The sequence below is a fragment of the Manis pentadactyla genome, chromosome 4 (genome assembly GCF_030020395.1).
Source record: "Manis pentadactyla isolate mManPen7 chromosome 4, mManPen7.hap1, whole genome shotgun sequence".
NCBI lineage: Eukaryota > Metazoa > Chordata > Mammalia > Pholidota > Manidae > Manis > Manis pentadactyla.
Window position 1 is genome coordinate 175,701,206 of NC_080022.1, and position 24,030 is coordinate 175,725,235.

At 47.2% G+C, this 24,030-nt stretch overlaps 1 protein-coding gene across 2 annotated transcripts in view; it reads left to right on the top strand.

The window, feature by feature from the left end:
• The window catches only part of MAP3K3 (mitogen-activated protein kinase kinase kinase 3), a 55,033-nt gene extending 31,749 nt beyond the window's left edge, over nt 1-23,284 (top strand). For both annotated transcript variants that reach the window (XM_036899842.2, XM_036899844.2), the window contains 11 exons: nt 611-731; nt 9,736-9,869; nt 13,822-13,895; nt 15,737-15,804; nt 15,980-16,072; nt 16,687-16,878; nt 17,432-17,580; nt 18,216-18,347; nt 18,807-18,936; nt 19,294-19,471; nt 20,597-23,284. In XM_036899842.2, coding sequence (XP_036755737.2) covers nt 611-731; nt 9,736-9,869; nt 13,822-13,895; nt 15,737-15,804; nt 15,980-16,072; nt 16,687-16,878; nt 17,432-17,580; nt 18,216-18,347; nt 18,807-18,936; nt 19,294-19,471; nt 20,597-20,825 — 1,500 coding nt within the window. In that variant the 3' untranslated portion in view covers nt 20,826-23,284. The remainder of the gene's footprint in view (nt 1-610; nt 732-9,735; nt 9,870-13,821; nt 13,896-15,736; nt 15,805-15,979; nt 16,073-16,686; nt 16,879-17,431; nt 17,581-18,215; nt 18,348-18,806; nt 18,937-19,293; nt 19,472-20,596) is intronic.
• Nucleotides 23,285-24,030: the final 746 nt, after the last annotated feature.

Consider the following 24,030-nt stretch of genomic DNA (forward strand, 5'->3'; position numbering starts at 1 on the left):
GAATGGTGCCTATGACAGCCTTTCCCAGACGAACACAGTCCTGAGATGGTTCATGCATAAACCCTGGTAATATGAAGCAACTGAGATCTTACCTTAATTTCCAGGAAGTGATTATGGTTGGGGAAGAAGCAGCATGTTTTTGAAAAGACATGTTTATCAATATGAAGATTGATACGAATATTTATCAGCAGAATTTTGGGCAGGGAGGTTGCCATCATTCTCTTCCACCCCCCACTCAGCAGGTGATCTTGCTGGTGAAATAATTTCCTGCTATTCTTCACAAACCCCATGGAGAATTTTATGAGAGTGTATTTACAACTCTTTTCTGTGTGGGATATTGTTATAAGAATACCTGTTAGCTGTTTGTGTTCTGGTCGTCACCTGTGAAACTGGGACACTGAGTCTCAGTGCTCATATATCACTGAAGCTGTAAAACTACATTAAACAAATAGTGATTTGCCAAGACAGATTGAGGAGTGAGATTTGGGGGAAGCTAGGTGTTGGAAACATGAAGGCAGCTGAGAGCAAGAGGAGGCCTAGGGAAGCATGAGGGAGCCTTAGTGGCCTGCCTGCTTAAAGACAGCTCAGCCTTCTTCCTCTTATCTTGCAGACCAGTTCCTCTCCCCATTCCGGGTTGTCCAGGCAGGTGCGGATCAAAGCTTCTCAGTCTGCAGGAGACATAAATACCATCTACCAGCCCCCTGAGCCCAGAAGCAGGCACCTCTCTGTCAGTGAGTATTTCACCCTTTTCCCCCTCTCATCTAATCTGTCTTCCTGTATTTTTAAATAATCAAGTACTTGTTAATTGAAAAATAACCATCAAACATTTATCAACTGCTGCTCTGTACAGAGTAATACTCTATGCTTTCATCTGGAGAGACAGGGTAAAGAAATGACTGGGGTGGTGTCCTGACTCTCAGATGGTTTACAATATAATGGTGTGACAGCATAATCAAGTTGCATTTAAACATCCGTAAGAAAGTGATATCCTCAAACATCTGCTTGAAGACTCCAGCAGCAGTGCTCCCTGATTTTTGACCAGTGTTTCCCCAAAGAACTTGGGAAGTTCAGGTTTGAGTTGTGACCTCAAATATCTTGTTTGATTCCTGAGCATAAGCATCTTCCTTCTGCATTGACCAATGAAACTCTTTGAGAATCAAGTTGTCTGGAAAGGACAGGAGACTGTAGACATAGTATATACAGTTGGCTAACTAGGTTGAAAGCTTTATAGCTGCTGCCTGATCTCTCCAGGAAAGGAATCTAAATCAGGTCCCTGTATTATACCAGTTAATCCAATATTGCCCTGGACCCATTTCCCAGAGTCAGAGGAGAAAGCCTATTCCTTAAATTGTGGAATTTGTGTCAAGAAGGAAATCTGGCCTTACCAAATATTTGTGTCAAGGCTGCTACCCTGATGTCGTTGGGACCCCTCCTGCACTAGGAAGGCAGGTTCTAGCCATACAAGTAGAATTGTATCAAACTGAACTGCTCTCTGAAGATCTTGAGCTGAGCTTGGGGCAGTCTGAACACTGGTCCTGCCATTGAGCTTGTCTGTGTGATGAGCCTCCTGAGGAAGTAGCAGGAAAAGTGTGTTACTGAGGCACTGACTTAGCCTTCTGGAGTAATCTCTGGAACTCAAGCAACCAATGGTAGTGGGTGTTGCCAAGCTGAAAGTCTGTATATGCATTTTTTATTTCTCTAATGGGAATAATTGCTGTTTTCAATAAGCTGGTTGAAGAGAGAGCCAGCACCCCACCAAGGAGACCCTATCCTGAATATCTCTGGCCCTATAACCCAGGTACCTTGAAGCCTGGAAAATAACCAGCTTGGCCTCTGTTCCAGAGCCCTCGTACAGAGTGAGGGGCTGGAGGAGGGCAGCATCGTTCATTTGTGGAGTGAGCAGTGAAGATTGATATGTGCAATGCTTGGGCTGCCTGATGCTAAGCAAGGGCCTGTGATTTGTGTGGAGGGAGGGCCAGATGCTGTGTAGGGAGCCACACGGGGAGTTTCCCTTGTCTGAGGATGCTGAGGAATGAGTTCTGTTTATCTGGAGAATGGGCAACACAGCCTCCTGGCACACAATAGATCCTAGGCTCTTTCACTTAGTAAGCATTATGCTCCAGCCATTGAGCTAGGATGAATGCTACAAGGCAGGCATGTGGAAGGGCAGGTGGGAGGGGTGTGCGGTGTGGGAGCACAGAGGAGACAGTAAACAGCTCTGCGCAGAACCTCAGAGAAGGGCTTTCCCAGCAGAGGGAACATCGGAGCTGACACTTGAAGGAAGATTTACTGAGCATAGAGTAGAGACAGTTAGTTCAGACACAGGAAAGAGCACCTGTCAGGCACAATCACAAAATAAAGTGGTGGGTTCCCATAATGCCCGGTGATTTGGAGCATGTGTGGAGTGTAGTGGATGTGGCAAGAGAAGTGGGCAGAGCTTGCCAGCCTTTTATAGAGCTGAGGAAGGGAGAGAAAATTTCTAACTGGAATGTGTGGGAGATGCTTTCTGTGGAGGAGCTGTTTGAGCTGGATCTTTAGAGATTATGGAAGATTTCCATAGGGAAGGATAAGGGGAGAAGGCTTTTCAACTATTTGCCTGTAGAGATCTCACTTGTCCTTCAGATTGGCTGATATGTTTGGGAGGAGATACAGAGAAGTCTGAGAAAGGTTGTCTGGGCCACATGTCTATACTTTGGCTTGTTTGGTAGGCAGTGGGAAGCCACTGAAAATGTCCATCTCCGTTATAATGCTCATCACATTATCTTGTTATCAGACTGCATTTTTATTCATTCAAAATATCTACTCTGTGCCAAAAGCATAGTAAGCAAAAAAGACATGGCTCCTGTCCCCATGGCCTTTATAGACCCTTGGGAAGACATTTACTTATCATGATATTATTAATATATAATTTTAAGGCTATGACTAAAACGTGTGTGGTGCTGTGAGCGTGTATAATGGAGAAATGTGTCCTGATTTGGAACCAGGCAAGCCTTAGGCTATGAGCTAGAGCATGAATGGGAATTTCGCAAAGGGTATACAGGGAAGAGCATTGTAGGCAGGGAGAGCTACAGTGCAGAGGCCTGATAGCAGAGGGAGTATGGTGTGTTTGAGAAACAGAAAGAAGCCCTGAGGGCTGGAGAGCTGAGGACTGGAGAGGAGGGGAGGAGGACCAGGCTGAGACTCTGGAGGGAGGCAGAGCCTGGGGGACCGTGATGAAGATTTTGATCCTTACGTTGACAGCAGTAAAAATCCACTTTCATTTTTTAAGCAAAGAGGAATAGGTGGCATGACATATTCAGATTTGTGTTTTGAAAAGATTGCTCTAGCTACAGTGTGGAGAATAGACTGGAGGTGGGGCAAGAATGGGTCCAAGGGAACCGTATTAGGCTAATGCAGTGGTCCAGATGAAAGAAGCTTGGATTAGGCTAGTGACAGTAGTGGAGAGAGGAAGGGCCAGGTGGACTTGAGAAATTTAGAAGGTGAAATTAACAGAATATGGCATTGTGGTGGTTCTCCAAGTGGGGACTGGGGTGGGAGTTCCCTGAGATTGTTACAGGGGGTCTGCCAGGTTGAAACTTTTTTCATAATAGTACGAAGACATGATTTGCTCTTCCATTCATTCTTTCATGAGTGTACAGTGTCGTTTTCCAGAGATTATGTGCTGGAGGTAATGTCATTGCTTTGATAGGTGATGGAATGTGTGCTTGTGTATTATTGTGTTTTTATGATTTCTGAGCCTTAATTTCTATTACAGTGAGTATCAATCTATGTAACCCACATAAATGAAAGTTCTTTAAGTGCCCTCTGTTTTTAAAGTGCAAAAAGGTTCTAAGACCAAAAGGTTTAGGAACTATGGTATTGGTTGAATTTGCAAGTGTTGAAAGAGCAAGTGATAAGTTACTTGTTTATGGATCTGGATAAATGGCCCTGTCTTTGACTAAGATAGGAACGATAGAAGAGAACCTGGTTTCAGGTGCTGAGAAGGGGCAGACCTGATATTTCAGACAGGTTGAATTAGAGGTGCCTTTGAGACAGCCAAGAGGAGGTAACAGTTGGGCAGTTAAATATATAGGCCTCTGGCTCGGAAGGGAGAAGGTCAGGGCAAGAGAAAAACAAAAAGGAAATGATGTTAAGTTGAAGCCATGGGCCCAGATGAGAATATCTAAGCCCAGATTAGAGTGAGAAGAGAAGAGGGCCTGGATTAAGCATTGGGAACCCAAACACTTAGTAAAAAATTAGAAGAGGATGAACCTGCGAAGGACATAGAAGGGACTGACCAGAGGAGTAGGAGGAAAATTAGGAGAAGGTAGAGAGGAGGCCTTACATAGTACCAGCCAGGTTGGAAAAGACAGGCTGGTACTTTTCATTTTTAGCCGTCTTTGTGTCTCTGCTCATAAACATGCTCAGATCTCTAGCCTGAGCTAGAAAAGACAACTTGTCATTTTCGTCCACAAATGCCTGAGCCCTTGCTATGCTGGTACAGTGTAAGCCTTCTGGATGTAGAAGGAAGCAGAAAAAAGAGTCAGGATCAAAGCATGAGGACGAGAAGTCCTAGTAGTAGAAATGGGGTCAAAAGACAAACCTTAGCAGTTCAGTCTCCCACCAATAGGAGAGGGGGTTTTTTGCCCTCCTCCCCGACCAACGTTAATGAACCTCTTAGTGTTCAGCAAGAGACTGCAACATGCAGGTCATTCAGCCATTACTGCAACATTTTCTGTAATGGGGACATGCAAGGTAGCCCAGTCCAATTTCAGACAGCTCTGTTTATTTGAAGTTCTTCCTTATTTTGAGTTGAAAAATCTGCCTTCTCTCACTTTACCCATTGACTCTAGTACTGCTCTCTTGAGCAACACAGATAACAGATACTATCTTTCATATGACAGTTTTTCAAATATTTGAAACCAGCTATCTTGTGCACCTTTTGTTTTTTCCATCATAATACACATACCTTGAATTCCAATTTTTTTTATGCCGGTTAGTCTGTTAAACTAGTTCATGCTAAAAAACAAAAGCAGGCAAGCAAACTACTAAGTAATGAGTTAACCCAAAAGAGAGATTTCTGTGGGCAGATGGAATTTCCCTGTGTGAAGATGCCCTTCCTAAGATCTTTGACTACAGAAATTGCACCTACCTTTGAAGCTGAGCTCAAGCACCATTTCTTGCATAATACCTTGGGTGGTGCCCTTAAGCCATGTAGCCAAACCTCAACTAAAGGACTCGTCCCTGCCACATTCTGACTCCTGTTTGGTCTAGTGCATCATGTTAAGTGCCTTTGCCTCTGTTCTCACCTCATCTTGCTCCTGCATCCCATCTGTTTTGCCATTGCATCCCACAGTGAGGCAAAGCCAGATTGCAACCCCAAAGAAGCAGCAGCCAATGAGTGGAGGCCATCAGTTCTTTCAAGGAGTATTGGCTGTGAAAGAAAAAAAGGTGGGCTAGTGGCTTCAGGGAATGGCAGAAATGAGGTTAGGGTATTTTTAGGCTAGAGATCTGAGCATGTTTATGAGCAGAGACACAAAGACGGCTAAAAATGAGATTGAGATGGTAATGAGGGGACCATGGGGACCTGACTCTTGCTGGGGATAAATTGGGGAGTCCAGTTCGGAGGGCTTATAATGCCTTGGAAAGGAGGGGAGAGGAAGGAAAATGCAGGCAAAGGACAAAAAGGAACGTTGAACGGATGAGGTGACTTACAGTGACCCCCCCCACCCCCCACCCAAGGCAATAATGGGTTGGAGAGTCATGCACAGTACAAACTTCCAGACCAGTTACAGATTTGGAAGAGTGGAAGCCAGGACTGCAGAGGTCAGCTTCTTTCATTTCCACAGGTTTTTTTCTCCTTTGTTGCTATAAATTATTCTGTGATACTAGATGAGACCAGAAACTGTTTAGTAGTGGCAGCACCTTCAAAATAAAATGGGAATTTTGAAAGTTGATACATATAGGATATTCTTAGGGGCTTATGGAATGGAATGAAAATGTTGAGAAGCTCTGTTCTTCACAGCCTTGTCCATTGTGAGCATATTGGGAAATGCTGGTTCAGATTTTCCATTGAGAAAGAAAAAAAGACTTGGTCCCTCACCCCATCTCATCTGACCCCCAAGAGAGAATAGGGTTTAGAGAAAATAGTTGATGGCCAAAAAAAGCTATCTCTGTACTTGCAATGACCTGCACATTAGCACTGACCCAAAGCCCTAGAATTCCCTGCAGAGACAACTTCCTGACAGCATCAATCTTCCTGACAGGAGTCTCCTATGAAGGGCGAGAACCTGAGAGCCTATCTCTCAGCTTTGAGTTAGAGTCTCAACCTCTCAACCATACCCTAGGGATAGAGTTTTGCTCTGACTCTGCCAGTCTGGGTTAAGGAGGCTAGGAGAGAGCTAGTGTGCCCTGGGAGAAATGCAGGCAGCAGGCAGCCTAAACCCCTGGCCCTCTCCTTATGTGTTAGACTCCTTCCTGTGAAGTTGTAGGCCGCTCTGAACACTGGACTACTACTCTGCTCTTTTGCTTCAACTGATGAAGCGATTGGGTCCCTTGGTACAAGTAGCCTGATGAGACTAGAGCAAGATCAGGCTGGAATGCCAAGAAAGGGTGTCCCATAGAGCCTTCCAATCCCTACTACACTTGCCTTCTGAGACCTAGAATGAGCTGTCTTGCATAGCAGTGTGGTTTGCGCTGTCTGGCTCACTGCTGTCTCTGCTGGTAAATATGTGAGCTTCGGTGAGTCTTAGCAGTTCAGTATCTTGTCCTGTTCAGGTCCCTGTCTCACTTGTTCTTCACTGCTGTTGTACGTCTCATTGGCTCCCAATTTCTGAAATGAAGATAAAAACAAAACTGAAAATGCTCTGGAGCAGTTTTGCCAACTCCTGGTTTTTCCATTCACTTCCTCTGATAGCCATTGGTTTGGGGAGACTTCCCTTTCCTGCCCCAAGCTGTGGGCCTGTGCACAATAGCCCCTGGCCCATTGCCCATCAGATAACAAGGCTGGCTCTCTGCAGGCAGCAATGTGTATTGGAAAAAGTGAAAGTCTCTGGCTGGAAATAAAAGCTCAGAAAACCTTTGTTATTTTCCCCCAGCCCCTCCTGGGTCTGTAGTGCTGGCCTCATGTGAGCTAGTCCCATCCCACCTGCAAAACCAGGGGAGAGTTCAGTGGCAGCTGGTGAAAGAAGGAAGAGTGTCAGGGACCATGGGTATTTTATCCCAGGGAGATCTCACCCTAAATATTCCATGTAACAGATTGAGGGCAGTTCATCTTGCCTAGGGATATTTTGGACCACTGTCTGGAATATCATCAATAAGTGAGTTTTCTTTCCCTCTGATCAGTCCCTTACAAGAGACATTTTTGTTTGTTCTAGGTCAAATGTGTAATACCTTTTCACTCCAGAGCATATTGGTCAGGGTCCAGTTACACAGAACACAATCCACTCTAACTAGTTTCAGGAAGAAGAGATTTAGTGTACATTCTGGCTTACAGAATCTTTGGGAGAGTGAGAGAAACAGACTCTAGGTTAAGACACAACATAGACCTCTTCCCTCTTCTATAATCATAAAGTCACCAGATCCAGAAACACAATGCCCCTCCACTGTGGTCCACACCACTTAACACGGGGTTGCCTGCACCTGTGCCTAGATAGTGGGCAAATAGGAGACCAGGTGAGGGAGCTCTCTGATGCTGCCACAGAACAACCAAGGCTTCAGGGTCTGTGCTGAGGGATAGCAGGAAGTCATCTAAATCTCACACAGGTACATCTGAGTGGCTGAACCTAAGGGGGTCTTAAAAATACTAGCTTTTAGCTGATTAACTTCTGAAGAGCAGGAAGGCATACAAGAAGGGAGGAATGATCTTGAGTCCAGCCTGTTCTATCTGCCGTACAGAGTGAAGGAAAGGAGTGGAATTCTGCTGAGTTCCTACTGTGTACCTGTGCCACCACACTTAAAACTTCCAAAAAAGGTTATGAGATAGATGGTTCTCCCCATTTTTGTAAATGTGGAAATTTAGGCAAGACTTTATTTAAGTCATTCAGCTAATGAGTGACAAAGCCTGATTTGAACCCTTTTCATCTAATTCCTAAGCTTAGGCTTTTCTCACTACACCTTGCTTGCCTATTTAGGTTGCTTCTGCTGCTTATGTTGTAAACATTGTTGAATTTCTGTAGAACTTGTGGACTATTAAAATGTTATCAAAGTCAGAAGTGGGAAGCAGGAGATGTTTGTAAGCCAAGTGTTAAATATTGCTTTATGTTTTGAAGCCCAGTAAGGCTTAAGAAAACCATCTTTTTTACATACACTAGAATTTTGTGATACCGTGTCAAGGGAAACGGCCAGCTACATGGGTCTTTGACAGCTGGGCCCCTGAAAAGTAGAATAGCTTTTTCATTCCTAATCCATATTTCCCCTTACCTCCATCTTGTCATTGCCTCTGAGCCCTCTTTTTGGCTACATGGCATGTTGCATCCCTGGCCTCTGACTCACAAGTGACTGTGGATAGAATCACTCTGAAATTGAGCTTCATGAAACATGACACTGCCTTGTGTTGTCAAGAAGTCCCCACATTAGTCTCCCTCCTGATCCTGGAAGAAAGGCTGGCATATTTCCCCATGCATGGGGATCCCTATCCTCTGTTTGGATTGCTCATGGAGAGTGGATGGCCTGGCCAGTTCAGGGAGAAGTTTTGCCTTACACCACTGTGTTAAGCAGCATGCCTTCCCTTTTTAGAAATAAGTTATGTTCTCAGAATTACCTTGGCTGTTCTGCACTGGGAATCACAAAGCCTGTTTTCTATCTGCAGCCCTGCCACTAAGTCACTCTATAACTTTGGTCCTTGGCTTCCCTTCTGCTCAGTCTAGACGATAATAGTGCACCTCCACTGAAAGGGTGTTGTAAGGATTAAGTGAGAAAGAACAATATAAAAAAGAAAAGAAAAATTGCCTTGGCTAATTTCACTGCTCTGTTCATGACATAATATCCCTGAATTTACACTCAGAGCAGTTCATTTTCCAAGCCAAGGCTTAGAAAACTTGGACAAACTGACTCTTTCCTCCACATGCTATTTGAGATCATTTGAAAGGCATGGCTCAGGTACCTCTTTATCTCAGAATTAGTAACTTCTACCCTATGAGTGAGGTGCTGCAATTGGAAATCCAGCAAAATTCTCTGCCTGTTTTCAGAGCAGTTTTGTCTCTGGCCTATACTTTGGTGTCAGGTGGGAAAGTCAGGCAACCGAGAGACCTAGGTTAGCCTTCCTGCCCAAGACACCACACCTTGTCAGTGGTCCTTAGAGATACTGTGTTGATGCCTGCAACAGGAGATGAGAAGTGTTCTTGGTAGTGAATTCATTAAAATGTCTTCCATACACCTGAATTGAGCTAATACATTCTGAATGACTGGCTTCATGCAGAAGAATGAAGGACTCAATTTCTTGAAGGACCTTGAAATAATAGTTTAAACCCTTTAGAGACTGTCTTTCAGAGACCAACTCTCCCCACCATTCTTTGACCTTTCTATTATTTTTCTTCCTTCTTGGGGGTTCTCAGATTAGAAGGAGGACCCCCCAGGCTCAGCAAGTTTCTTGAGCCGCAGCACTTTGTTAGGCTGACCTCTCTTCCAGGCTGTTAAAAGAGCTGTAACCGGGCTTTCACCAGCCTCTGCAACAGGTCTGAGCTGGTGCCATGTCTGCTGCTCTCCAGCTGCACGTCCTGAGCTCTGTAGTCTTGAGTTCTTATTTCTGTGCTCTAGGCTCCCAGAATCCTGGCCGAAGCTCTCCTCCCCCTGGGTATGTGCCTGAGCGGCAACAGCGCATTGCCCGGCAGGGGTCCTACACCAGCATCAACAGTGAGGGGGAGTTCATCCCAGAGACCAGCGAGCAATGCGTGAGTATGGGGGCCGAGGGGTGCCTTGGAGTGTGTCAGACCAAGGTTATAATGGGTTTTCCTTAGTGGGCATGGTATAGAGCTGAGGGACTTGAACTCCATCCAGTAGCTTTTTTGTAAACAAGGCCTCCCCAAATATGGATTATTATTCTTCAGGGGCCGAATATCAATTCCAGGCAAAACAGGATCTGAACTACTTTGCCTCCTTGGTGTTGGATGGGCATTTGACAAATTTTCCTCCTCTGTGGTCCTCTCACTAGTCTCCCTGCAGAACACTGCTCTGCTATTTGTATCCTCCCTTACAACCACCTGTCATTTCAGCAGTTTTAACATGACCAATCCTAAACTGATAAGATTTTTTTTCCCATTGGCCATATTTTAGTTTTAATGTTTCTTGATGAAAGTTAGGAGTATACCATCTTCAGATAACACTGTTGGATTGGTTACTTTGGGTGAACTTTTATGATGGTAGACAGCTATATTAGTCATCTACAGCTATGTAATATATTGCCACAGGCAGCATACATTTATTTTACTGTTTCCCAGAGCTGGGAATCTAGGCATGACTTACCTGGGTCCTCTGCTCAGGGTTATGTAAGGTAGCATTCAAGTGTCAGCTAGGCTGCATTCCTTTCTGGAGCTTAGGGTTCCCTTCCAAGCTCACATGGTTGTTGGCAGAATTCAGTTCTTATGACTATAGCACCATGATCTCTGTTTTCTTACTGACCCAGCCAGGGGTCACTCTGAGCACCTAGAAGCCACCCATAGTTCCTTGCCACATGGTCCTCTCACAGTATCGCAGCTTCATGGCCATCAGGAGAATCTCTTCTCCAGTCTACAAAAATGGAGTCTTATATAATGAAGCATAATCACAGGAATTAATATCTCATCTTCTTTGCCATAGTCTATACTCAAGGGGAGGGATTTACAAGGCTGTGGCTCATTGTGGGGGTGGGTCACCTTAGGGTGTGTTCACCACAATGGTTCATCCATTTTAATGATAGCTTTTAAACTAGTGGCTCACTTAATGAAAATGGCATTTTGATTTAGTGAACCTCAGCTAGAGTGAGATCTCTGGCTTCATTCTGAAGTCTTTTCAATGTGCTTGCTTTGATTCCAAGAAGAAAGACCTGCTTTTAAGAAATTTTAGGGTTTGGTCTGGAAAGGGGAAGTTTCTTACGGATAAATCATTCAGTGGAATGGCCAGCACCATCAAATGGGGGATTTTACACAAAACGGATTCTTGTAACTTTTCTTTCCCCTGAAACTGATTCTTATAACTTTTCTTTCCTTTCAATAACTAAATCCCTGTGCAGCGTTATTCAAACTACATAGGCTATAATCCCTTTTACACTGCTTCTTCTCTCTTTGATACTCCAGCCATCCAGATAAATTTATGTTTAGAACAGTGGCCTGGGGTGCTTTTAACTGCACATTTCCTCTTTGGATGTTTTCCTGACCATCCTTTCCATTTTTTCTTCCCAGAGCACTTCTGGCCAACAGCTGTACTAAGGCTGACTGGAGTATAAAATCTAAGATTGCAAATCAGTTTGATTGCCTTTGCTCTCTATCCCTCCCCATGGTCTTATACCCTGGTCCTTTTACTTCTTTTCTTGACCTACCTAGCCTGGAAGGTATGAGAGTATCAGACTTCTAGTGGGGACAGACTTTTTAGAAAGCGGCCAAGGAAGGTGATGACTGGGGGATGCCTGGGTCCTTCCCCAGTGCCACACCTCTTTGGCTGAAAAGAACTGTTCCTGGTAACAGACCATTCAAGATAAATCCACTTAACAAAGACTGAAATAGCATAGTATATAGTGAAAGAATATTCATTTGGGACTTTCTTGAAAATGAAACTAAGATAAGTTTATTTTGTTTTTTCTTTAATCAGATTTAGTTAATAGCTGCATCTATTTGCTGATTTTTAGAATGAATAAAAGTATGATTCATTTAATTTTCTTGGCTTCATTTTTTAAATTTATTTTGGTATCATTAATATACAATTACATGAGGAACATTATGTTTATTAGACTCCCCCATCACCAAGTCCCCCCACATCACATACCCCATTACAGTCACTGTTCATCAGCATAGTAAGATGCTATAGAATCACTACTTGTCTTCTGTGTGTTGTATAGCCCTCCCTGTGCCCCACCCCTACATTATGTCTGCTAATGGTAATGCTCCCTTTTTTTTCCCCCTTATCCCTCCCTTCCCACCTATCCTCCCCAGTCCCTTTCCCTTTAGTAACTTTTAGTACATTCTTGGGTTCTGTGAGTCTGCTGATGTTTTGTTCCTTCAGTTTTTTTCTTTGTTCTTATACTCCACAGATGAGTGAAATCATTTGATACTTGTCTTTTTCCGCCTGGCTTATTTCACTGAGCATAATACCCTCTAGCTCCATCCATGTTGTTGCAAATGGTAGGATTTATTTTCTTCTTATGGCTGAATAATATTCCATTGTGTATATGTACCACGTCTTCTTTATCCATTCATCTACTGGTGGACACTTAGGTTGCTTCCATTTCTTGGCTATTGTAAATAGTGCTGCGATAAACATAGGGGTGCATCTGTCTTTTTCAAACTGGGCTGCTGCATTCTTAGGGTAAATTCCTAGGAGTGGAATTCCTGGGTCAAATGGTATTTCTATTTTTAGTTTTTTGATGAACCTCCATACTGCTTTCCACAATGGTTGAACTAGCTTACATTCCTACCAGCAGTGTAGGAGGGTTCCCCATTGGCTTCATTTTTCTTATGAAAATTTTTCAAGCACAACTAACTTCCTTCATTTGCTCTTTGACTTCTGCAGCACTGTCATAAAGAGGGTCCTTTTTTGCAGGAGTTTCCATGGAATTCAGCGGGTTTTCCAAGGCCTTTCTTGAACCTTGGAGATCCATCCTCCTCCATCACAACTGACTTGCACTTGCCTATCCTCTCCTCTTTTGGTCTGCTAATTGGTCTGACCTTATTAAATATGCATTTGATGGATTAGAAGCAGTTCTTTCCCATACTGGTTTTATCCTTTTGGGGAAATCCTATTTTCTTAGCAAGGTTTACAGTTTTACTTTGCGGTTAATTTGCCTTGATTGGCAAGTTTTTTCTTTAATCATACATGACAGTACACCCTAAAGCATTTGAAGTTACAGGTGAGATGGGCCCTGGTATTAAATGGGAAAGACCATTTGAGTTGGAACTAATTTTATGAAAGTTAGTGAATTTTCATAATTCTGATACTCTGCTTCCCTATGTAATGTTTAACTTTGGATCTCAAATAATGAATACTTTGGTAGTGAGTATTGCCCACCTTGGGAGATATAAAGGGGAGAGTAGTTGGAGAAAAAGATAATCTGAAAGTTTTTTTTAATGCATTTGATTGACCAGGGGCCAGAGAAACATTTTATACTTACATAGATACCTATTGCTTGTTCATGAGAAACAGGAACTTGGAAATGTTTATTCTGTGTCAACTGCACACTAATTCGTTTCATGACTTCAGATGGTTCTCCTGACTTTTCTAGACCTGCAGTGGCTCATCTGTAAAGTGAGGATAATACTTGTCTTTGTAAATTATAAATTATGGATTGTAAACAGAAGTATTATGGTCCCACCCAAATGCACTGGAAGCCTCTGCAGGGTGGTACCATCTCTAGCGCCAGGTGCCAAAGTACATGAGCCAAGAAAATGCCAACAAGAGAAGCAGCGTCTCTGCTTTGCTCTCTTGGCAGAGCTCCTTGGGATGCCAGCCAGGCATTTTTCTTTCTTCCTCCTGGAAACTTACCTTTCAAACTTTGGGGAAGAGTGGTACCTTTCTAACCATTCTTAGCACTACACAGGCAGAGAAAAGGGCATTTTCCTATTTTGAAAAAAAGGACCATTTGCCCTTGGTTGGGCCATAAAGCCTGGCTGGGATTGGGGCTGGGGCTGGGGTTTTATTGTATGACTTGCCTTGCAGATGCTGGATCCCCTAAGCAGTGCTGAAAATTCATTGTCGGGAAGCTGCCAGTCCTTGGACAGGTCAGCAGACAGGTATGAGACTGTGACTGGTTTGGGGGCTAGTGTGTAGGCATTATTGGAACTGCTGAGCTGAAGAAATAGAGTTAGCAAGTGTATGTGTCTCTGATCCAGACACTGGTCTGCAAACCCTTTGTTAAAGTGTCATGCTTCTGGGAAAGAACCCTCTCACTGGGATTCCTAGCCCTCTTCTTAATTTTCCAAATGCCATGAGAATGTTATGTTTATATAGTTAGATGAATGTAATAGTAGCTCATAATAGCAGCTCACATGTATTAAATACTTGCTGTATTGCTCCAAGTGCTTTTGATTTTGTTTTGACTTTCTACATAATACAGGCTGAGCTTGTGTTGTACTCTTGGCCTCATTGCTGTGATCTGGACTGAGAAGCAGTAGCCCTTCAGTGTTTGGGGACAAAGTTGAATTATTATCTGTGAGCTTGCTTTCATTTGTTTTCTCCACGTGCTTCTGGTAGAATAAGAAACTAGGATATAAAAACAGAAAATAAAATATCCAGACCGCTCAGCTTCCCACAGTGCTTGTTTGGTGTGTGATCTCATTCTTACACTTTGGGAGGGATCTCAAGTGCTGTCCTTTACATACCAAATGGTTCTGCGGAGCTGGTTCACCCATCAGTGAGGGTGTGTTTGCAGTTGGCTTTGGTACTAATCCAGCCAGTCTCTCACCTTCACCTTGTTAATGCCCAAGAGCACATCTGGCTGGGCTTAGGGCTATGGTCAGAGACTATGGGACAGGTTTGGAGATTATTTTTTTCTTTGTAAAACTGATTAATTGTTCACATAGGTAATGACCTTGTGACCATGGCTAAATGTGTACAATGTGTTTTTCCTGACAGATCTGAACACTGATGAGCACTGTCTTCTCTATATATATCATAGAATACAGTTGTAGTCAACCTGTTGGTACCCAATTCATAACCTTGTTTGGGGCTTGCTCTCCAACCAGGAGACCAAGAAGGCCTAATAAGAGTGCCAGGAGGCTGCCACCAACTGAGGGCTCTGCCGAGACAGGGACTGAGCCTGGCTTTGGACTGTCTCCTAAGCCTTGTCACCAGGTGGGGATGGGGGTGGTGATAGGGCAGGACTACAGAAGGTCTATTAGTTGGGAAGTAGGGAACAGCCCCATGTCACTGATGTGAGAGTTTATCACCTGTGGCCCTCTCAAAAAGCACTCACATGGATGGGAAGGGACCATTCAGGTGGATGCTGGGAAGGATAGCCAAATTAACCCACTTGGTTCTTGTATTTTTCCTTCATCCTTCCAGTGCTTTGCTTTCTTCTCCTTGGGGGTGAAACCCAGTGATGTGGACTTGACTTGAGGCCCAGTGTAACTTAAGCATAAGCTTTCATCTCCCCATCATGGGATCTGGAGCCAGATAGACCCCAGCTCCACCAAATATCAAGTAGCTTCAGACAAGTCTCTTAATCTATTTCTTTGGCTTCCCCATCTCTAAAATGGAGTGGTGGTGATCAGTCTGAAAGGAAGGTGCTCAGTATTGTTACTATTTCTGTTACTGCCCTGAGTAAGAGACTTTTTTGCACCTCTTCCTCTCCTGCCAGTGTGGGAGGAAAGTGCAAGAAGTGTTGTGGCCGCCAGGGGGAACTGCAGGGGTTTATTATTCAATCCTGTCAGATTTAGGCCATAGACCAGTAAAGAGAAAGTAGGAGGCTGAACTCAGAAAAAGGCTGTTTCTCTCCAATTCTGCTTCGTACCCTGTAATGACATGAGAGGACGGGAGGAAAGGGAGTCCATCTGGATATCCTGCCTTCTGCCCTAGTGGACTGCTTTGGAAGTACGCTGAAATCTACTGTGTGATTTTGTTTTGTTTTTTCCAGCCCATCCTTCCGGAAATCAAGAATGTCCCGAGCTCAGAGCTTCCCAGACAACAGACAGGAGTTCTCGGGTGAGTCCACCAGAGCGTGAGTGAGCACTGCAGTGTGATGGCTGAGTTGAGAAACCAGGACTGTGTTTTCATTCTTCTGGGGCCTGTTGCTCTGAGGTCTCAGGTGGCATAGGGGCTTCAACGGCTCACTCATGTTAACCTACCCAGAAGCCAGTAATGCCTCTGTCTTACTCAGATCGGGAAACTCAGCTCTATGACAAAGGGGTCAAAGGTGGAACCTACCCCCGGCGCTACCATGTGTCTGTGCACCACAAAGACTACAACGACGGTGAGTGTGCCACCGTCTGCCCCCTGCTGGCTGCCTCGGAAGGGATGTGGTGACTGCTCTGCCACAGAAAACTGGAGGCACTGGGCCTGAGCTCTCCAGACCCTGTGTTTCCTTTATTCCTGAAGAACTGTGCCTAGAGTTGAGGCATTGGAGATGGGGGCAGAGGAAGAGAGAGAGAATGGTATTTGTAGACCAAGCTGCTGCCACTGGAAACACTGGCCATTGTCTGAGTCCACAGCATGCTCCATGGCACAAGCTCTGCAGTGCCCTCTTCTGTCCCATGGCAGCAGACAGAGGGAGCTTCCACAGAGGTTTAGGATTAGGATGCCAAGGAAAACAGGCTTCAGCAGGAGATTGGCCTTGCATGTGCTGTGGGGCTTAAGGGCCAGCCCTGTGCCTTCCCTTTGGCCAGCGCTCCCTTAACCATCTGTTGCTGCTTCCTGATTCCTGCTTTTGTTCTGATTCTCATTGTGCTTGGGACATCAGCTATTTTGACAAGAGTCAGGTGGGAGGGCAGATAGGATGGACCAGAGGTGGGGTATAACTTGGTTTGCACATTTAGCCTTGTGGCTAGAGGTCTGACTTGCTCTGCTGTGGACCCTGCACCCCTTCAGGCAGAAGAACATTTCCACGAATACGGCGTCATCAAGGCAACCTGTTCACCCTGGTGCCCTCCAGCCGCTCCTTGAGCACAAATGGGGAGAACATGGGTCTAGCAGTGCAATACCTGGACCCCCGAGGGCGCCTGAGGAGTGCAGACAGTGAAAACGCCCTCTCTGTGCAGGAGAGGAACGTGCCAACCAAGTGTGAGTAGTGGGCCCTGGCTAGGAAGACACTGCTCTGGGGACGCTCGGACAGGCTACAGGGTGGAAGCAGTGGCTCTACTGGTGCTCTTGGGCTCAGCAGCAGCCTGCCCTGCCCCACCCTCCCCACACTGGAGGAGCCTGTGGGTGGGCAGGAGACTCACTAGACTTAGGCCTCACTCTGCTGTTGTGTGACAAGCCACTTCCCCCTCTGGTCTTCAATTCTTTGTGTGTGTAAACTGAAGAGCAGTTTCCCTGACCCCTGCTGTGTTAAGATACTTAGGGGCTTTGGAAGTAAAGGTATTAGATAGATACAGAAGAGCATTTAATGATGACTTCAGCCAGTCATCTGCTTCTCAGGCCTCAGGCCTCAGGTTGATAGACCAGGGCTTTGGGCCTGCTTCAGGTGTGGGTGGGGATGTGCTGACCGATGTGATGGTGCCGGGTGAGCAAGGGGCTCAAGGCAGAGGTCCCATCATAGAGCCTATGGAGGGTGGGACAGGAGTCCAGTAAGTCATGTGCACCAACTGATTCCCTTTTGCTTCTGCTCTCATAGCTCCCAGTGCCCCCATCAACTGGCGCCGGGGGAAACTTCTGGGCCAGGGTGCCTTTGGCAGGGTCTATTTGTGCTATGATGTGGACACAGGACGAGAACTTGCTTCCAAGCAGGTCCAATTTGACCCAGACAGTCCTGAGACAAGCAAGGTACTGTTTTCCCCAAGGGCAGACTTCCAGCTTCTCCCTCTCAACAACAATGCCTTGTCTTGTTGCATAGACTAATTGCTTGAGATGCTATAGGTTGGTTCCCCCGTTGTTCTTCCTCCCAGGTTCCCTTACTCTCCACCCTGGCCCTGGCCAAGGGGTGAAGAGACTGTAGTTCTAAGAGCATCAAGTACACAGGGGAGGGATTTGGAATGAGGAACTGAGTTTATGTCAAAGTACCAAGCAACCCAAACCAAGAGGTTATGAGCAGCACCACATAGAGCAGTGCCTGCCTGCCCTCACCAAGTAAGGCCTCTCTCAGCTCTCAGCCCAGGAAGGAGCCTGTCTTTGGAGTTCAGCCCTGGGTGTGGCCCACACTCCAGTTTCCATGGACAAATACAGCAGTTACTTTAGCTAAGCACCACAACCCCTTCTTCGAGCATGGGCGTGCCACCATCCCAAGGATTGCCCTGCGTGGTGATCAAAGCCAGACAGTTGAGAGAACCCCCTTTTCTCCAGCTGAAGTTCCCAAGCAGACAGACCCCTCTGAGGCCTCAGGCTAGGGCAAGCTGAACTGATCCCAGGCGCGTGGAACTGGGGCCCTGAGAGCCAAGGTGACCACTGGGCTCCTTCCCTAGGAGGTTAGTGCTCTGGAGTGTGAGATCCAGTTGCTGAAAAACTTGCAGCATGAGCGCATCGTGCAGTACTATGGCTGTCTGCGGGACCGTGCCGAGAAGACTCTGACCATCTTCATGGAGTACATGCCAGGGGTATGTGCTCCTTGATGCATGTGAGACACACAAGAGAAGGCCTGACCTGGGGCTGGGGGCTGCAGAGGAGGGTCTTTTGACATGGGTCTGTTGATCAGAGGCTCAGGGAAGAAGGTGAAGTGATGGCGGGACTTGGAGTTGGTAGGGCCCTGCATCTGGCTGCAGTGATCGATTAGAAGCGTTCCAGGCCACCCTAACCTGAGGCTTACAGGGTGGCTGTGCTGCCCAGTAAGTACTGCCTTTACCTGAAGCAGAAAGGCTTCCCTCTGGATTTGGGTATGTTGTATGAGGGAAGGACTGTCTGATATTCTTCACGCTGCCCAAGAGCCCCTAGCAAAGTATAGCACGTTGCATGGAGATTAGATGAATTACACCTTCGCTGCAACACTGGGAGCTGGAAATAGCTTTGCCCCCTTGCCCACCCTTCCTGTGCTGACGTGCTGACTCCTATGGCTGTAGGGCTCAGTGAAAGACCAGTTGAAGGCCTATGGAGCTCTAACAGAGAGCGTGACTCGGAAGTATACCCGGCAGATCCTGGAGGGCATGTCCTACCTGCACAGCAACATGATTGTTCACCGGGACATCAAAGGTGAGCAGGGACAGGCTGTGTGGTCCCTAAGACCTGGTCACTTAACCATTCTGAACTTTCTGAAAAGTGGGACCCTCAGTGCGTCCTTCAGGGATTGATGTAAAGATTGGTGGAGTAATTTGGGAAAATACTTGTAAAATGCCATGCAGATGTTGGCCATGGTGATGATTGATCATTTTGTGCTGTAAGGATAAGGCTTCCAGTCAATAGCCTTCTTGTTATGTGCAGTTCATGTCTGATTTGTAATAGCCTCCATCTTCCCCAGCAGGCCTGTGACCTGGGATGGCAGGAAGGGGGAGGATGGGAGAAAATGCCCAGAGGGTCCAGGGCTGCAGCCTTCGCCCTTTCATGCCTTAGGAGCCAACATCCTCCGAGACTCTGCGGGGAATGTGAAGCTGGGAGACTTCGGGGCCAGCAAGCGCCTGCAGACTATCTGCATGTCAGGCACAGGCATGCGCTCAGTCACTGGCACACCCTACTGGATGAGCCCTGAGGTGATCAGCGGTGAGGGCTACGGACGGAAGGCAGACGTGTGGTGAGCACTGAGGGCGTGCTGGGATGCCTTCCCTCTGTTGGGGCTGTAGTGGCTCTAGCTTAGAAATGGGCCTTGGGGGCTCTAGTGTGGTAGCCAGGCCAGGATGCAGGCTCCATGCGTGCAGCAGTGGTGGTGCCTACCACAGCGCAGATGGCCCGTGTGCAATGTTTCAGCCCCAAATAGCAGCAGTTACTGCTGGGAACTTAGGCTGTGGGAACATTGTGTGTGTTTGCTAAACCCCCGAAAGGAGGGTCCTCTCTGGAGACCTGGGTCAGCCTCTAAACAGAACAGGCTTCTGCCCCTTCCCATAGCGTTCAGATGGCTTGCATTTGCTCTACCTGACTTCATCCCTATCCTCTCTAAGGGTCTAGAAGTCATGAGAGTGTCTCTTCCCCTTGGAATATTATTGTGGTGGGCTGAATAATGGTCCCCAGAAGATGTCCATGCACTAATCCCTTTGACCTGTGAATGTTACCATATCTGGCATAAGGGCCTTTGCAGATGTGATTAATTTAAGACTTTTGAGATAGGGAGATTATCCTGGATTATCCAGGTGGGCCCAGTCTAATCACAAGGGTCCTTATAAAAGGGAGCTGGGAGATCAGAGTGGGTAGTAGATGTGACAGTGGAGTTAAGAGGCTGGAGTGATACAGGGAGCCATGAGCCAAGAAATGTAGGCAGCCTCTAAGAGGGAGTCTGGGAAAGGTAAGGGAGCAGTCTCCACACAGAGCCTCCTCTGACATGTTGATTTTAGCCCCAAGAGACTTATTTTAGACTTCTGACCTCCAGAATGAATTTGTTTTTATGCCACCAGATTCATGGTAGTTTGTTACAGCAGCAATAGGAGACTCACGGTTATCTTAGAGCCCTTTCTGTCCACACTGAGTGGTTCTCTTCCCCAACCTCAGGAAGCACTCTGGTGAGTGTAGGTTGATGAAGCGCATGCGTGAGGTTGGCAGTGCTCTGAAGCCTCTTCTGGCCTTGGGGACCCTTTACAGAGGTGTCAGCCCTCAGCTTGCCCCATCCCGCCTCAAGGTGTTCTGAGAAAGGCACCTCCCTTCACAAGGGCAGCCAGGGTAGAGAGCCTGGGGCTGGCCAAGGGCTGACATGGCATTTTCTTTCCAGGAGCCTGGGCTGCACTGTGGTGGAGATGTTGACAGAGAAACCACCTTGGGCAGAGTATGAAGCCATGGCTGCCATTTTCAAGATTGCCACCCAGCCCACCAATCCTCAGCTGCCCTCCCACATATCTGAGCATGGCCGGGACTTCCTGAGGCGCATTTTTGTAGAGGCCCGCCAGAGACCTTCTGCCGAGGAACTGCTCACCCACCACTTTGCACAGCTCGTGTACTGAGCTCTCAAGGCCATCCTGCTGCTGGCTGCCCCTGCTGCATGGGCACGGGGCTGCTGGGGGGCTCAGCAAAATTGCTGCTTCTCCCAGGCAAGGCTGAGGACCGTGGAGCTGCAGTCCAGCCAGCATTTGTGCCTCTCTGCTGTGGGGGCTCAGAGCCAGGGTGGGGTGGCTGCAGCTTCAAGGACTGGGGGCCCTCAGCCCGCCAGACTTGAGAGCTCCAGTGTCCTGAGCTCAGTGTGGAGGAGAAGGGGCTCAGAACAGTGTGAGAGGCGCCACGGGGTCAACCTTTGGGGCATGGCCTGACACTTCAATCAACGCCAAAGCCCAGAGGGTCTGGGGGCACAGGATGGACTGAATAGTGTTACTTTCATTCAGAGTGTTATTTTGTTTCTCCTCCCCTTGTCTGAAGACCACCAGGGCATCCCAGGGCTGGATAAGCCCACCCAAGCCTGGGGTAAAGCCCAGCATCCCATAGCCAATGGAAGGCAGAGGCCCAGGCTGTGTTCTCCCTGAAGCCCCCAGGTCAGCTTTGCAGTCCCTGTCTTTACCAAAGATGAATGAAGCAAATGTTATGCTGCCTTATTCAGGGAAGGAGGAGCCTATCCTGCCTGTCCCTGTGACCCTGCCTCCCCAAGCAGGGGCCTGAGATGTGGAACTACCCCGCCAAGGGGAAGACCCAGTTTTGTCAATGCAATTGTCTCTGTTTTACAAGTTGGAGTCACTCTTATGCTGTACCCAGTTTCTGAACTGGAGACTGTGTGCCCTCTGGGCTCTGAGTACCCCTGCTGGTGGGCTTGAGCCTGAGGCTGGATTGGAAAGAGCTGAAGGTAGTGGCCTTTGTGCACCTGTTCCCTCACTGGAGCAGAGAGGACAATGGACAGTGCAGCGAGGGCCTCTGACCCAGCTGGCCTCCCTGAGCCCTGAGCAGGCTGTTTGGGATGGCTAGGGGAGTTGTATCAGCCTGTTGGTGAATCATAACCCTGCTAGGCCAGAGCCCTTTCTGCCTGGTAGAAGAGAGTGCCCATGTGATGCTACCAACTGTCCAAAATCACCTTCTCTTCCTTATGGGCCAGCCTTGCCCATCCCTATGAGTTGTCAGCCTCTTTCCCTTCTTGCCTCCTCCCCTGGAAGAGGCGTGGCAGCAGGGGTCAGGGAGCCAGTGTCTCCAAGCAGCTTAGAGTTGGCCTTATTTACCTCAGCCTGGGTGCTGGTCCTTTCTTCCGGCCCCTCCCCTCCAAAATGTGCCTATTGCTAGAGCTCCTCCCTCTCAACACCCAGTTTCCTTGGGAGTTGTCATAAAAGGAAAAAAAAAAAAATGCCAGTGCCCAGGGATGGGCATCTCCAGGGAGCTGGGGATTAGTGCCAGGCAGCTCATTGCCAGCCTTGCCCACTTCCCCACAGGCACCAGAACAAGCCAAAGCCTTCGTTGTATGTTGACGATGCACTTTTATGAATGTAGTTTCTATCGCTGTTTTTAGCCTTTTCACATCATGTAATGTGAGGCCTTGTACTTGTTAATTTATATCTCAGATCATATTGATGGTTTTTATATATATCAATTCAAGACTGTTACAGGTGATGGACACCTCAAGAGAGAAAACGAACGCAGCTGGTTTTGCAGGAATGTGTGTTGCACGGTGCCAGGGCCTGGGCCTGTTTCCATCCTTTTTCCCCAGGGGCCTCTGTCAGGCACCTCCTGCCACCACCTCGGCTCTTGCCCATGGTGTGGACCGGCCCCTCATCTTGACCAAAGCTGCCAGATGGCAGCTTGGCCTCTCTGTGCCCCCGTCCTGATGGCTGTAGCACTCTTCTTGGGCCCACACCCCCATCCCTAGTCCTTTCTGCAAGGGGAAACAGCATGGTGCCCGGTCTGGCAAAATGAGACGACTCTGTGTGTCCCAGGTTCAGGCTCTCACAGAGCCCCACACCCCAGGGTCTTACCTCACAGGGAATGTTTTAAAAATTAATTTGCAAACAAGCCAACAAACACTGCACTCCAAGAAAAACCCAAAAGACCCTGATTTTTTTGTGCCAAAAAACTGTGGATATGCTGGGTCAGCATCCTCAGGACCAAGCTGTTGCTTAATTTTAATTTATTTGTTTGTTTTTTTTAAATAATCCAGATGAGAAGTTGTGGGCCTAGGATGGCCTGGGTTCTTAAGTGTCTGAAGGGCAGTCTCCTAGCAGGCCCAGGCTTGCTGTGGGATGAGCCATGCCACCATTTGCTCATCATTCTGTGGGGTATGTCAGCCTTGGCCAACCCAACACAGACCAGTCAGCACTCCGCTGCCCTCCTACCCCTTCGCCCCCCACCCCCCGCAGCTCTGTGTCTGAATTGTGGATCGTGCAGAAGAACCTGCAGCCATAGTTATTTGACTATATCTTGACCGAGGGCTTGCAGTGCAAAGCCAGGCCAGTGTCGCGCATTACTTACAATAAAAGGGATCATTTATACCTGAGGGGCTCTGTGGCAATGCTTTTGGTTGGGGTTGGAGGGAGCAGGTGTTTGCCTGGGAAGAACTAGGTATGGTACCTGTCAACAAACTTGAGTCCTTTGGCAGAGAACTTCAGATGATTCCAAGAGGGGTCCTGGAACGGGATACTTGGCTGGTACCACTGCTAACTCAGGTGACATCCCTTCTCCCTGCTCCAGGAGCTCTGCTGAGGGTACCAAGGCTGATGTACCAAGGTGACAGTGTCAGCCCTGCTGACCCAAATGTCACCCACAGCTGGGTTCCCAGGACCTTGGCATCTAGCAGAACCTTACCCAGCTCAGAGAAAGACCCGGAGTTGTATCCTTGCAGGGTAGGGATCAGGTGCATCCAAGAACTGCCTCACTGCCATCTTGCCCTGGTTTATCTGCAGCTGAGCTTAGTTCAGAGCAGTGAGAGACAACTCTTGTCCCCATCTGAAGCCTCTGGTGTAGAAGTTTGACCGGCCCTGAATGAGGTGCTCAGTGCTTTCCTCGTGTTCTGAGTACCCAGGCCAAGGATGCCATCTGCCATCAGAGCTCAACACCCAGTTCCTTACCTTGTGCCATGGGCACAAGTTCTCTTAGGAACTTAAGTTGTATGGGGTGGTGGCAGCAAATCCCCCTGGAGTCGGCTTGCTTGTTCCACCAACTCATGGAGCCCACGGGCAGTTTGGGTCTGAGGCAAGAAAACCCAGACTTTTTGCTGGGGGTAGGGAGTCCCACTCCTTGCAC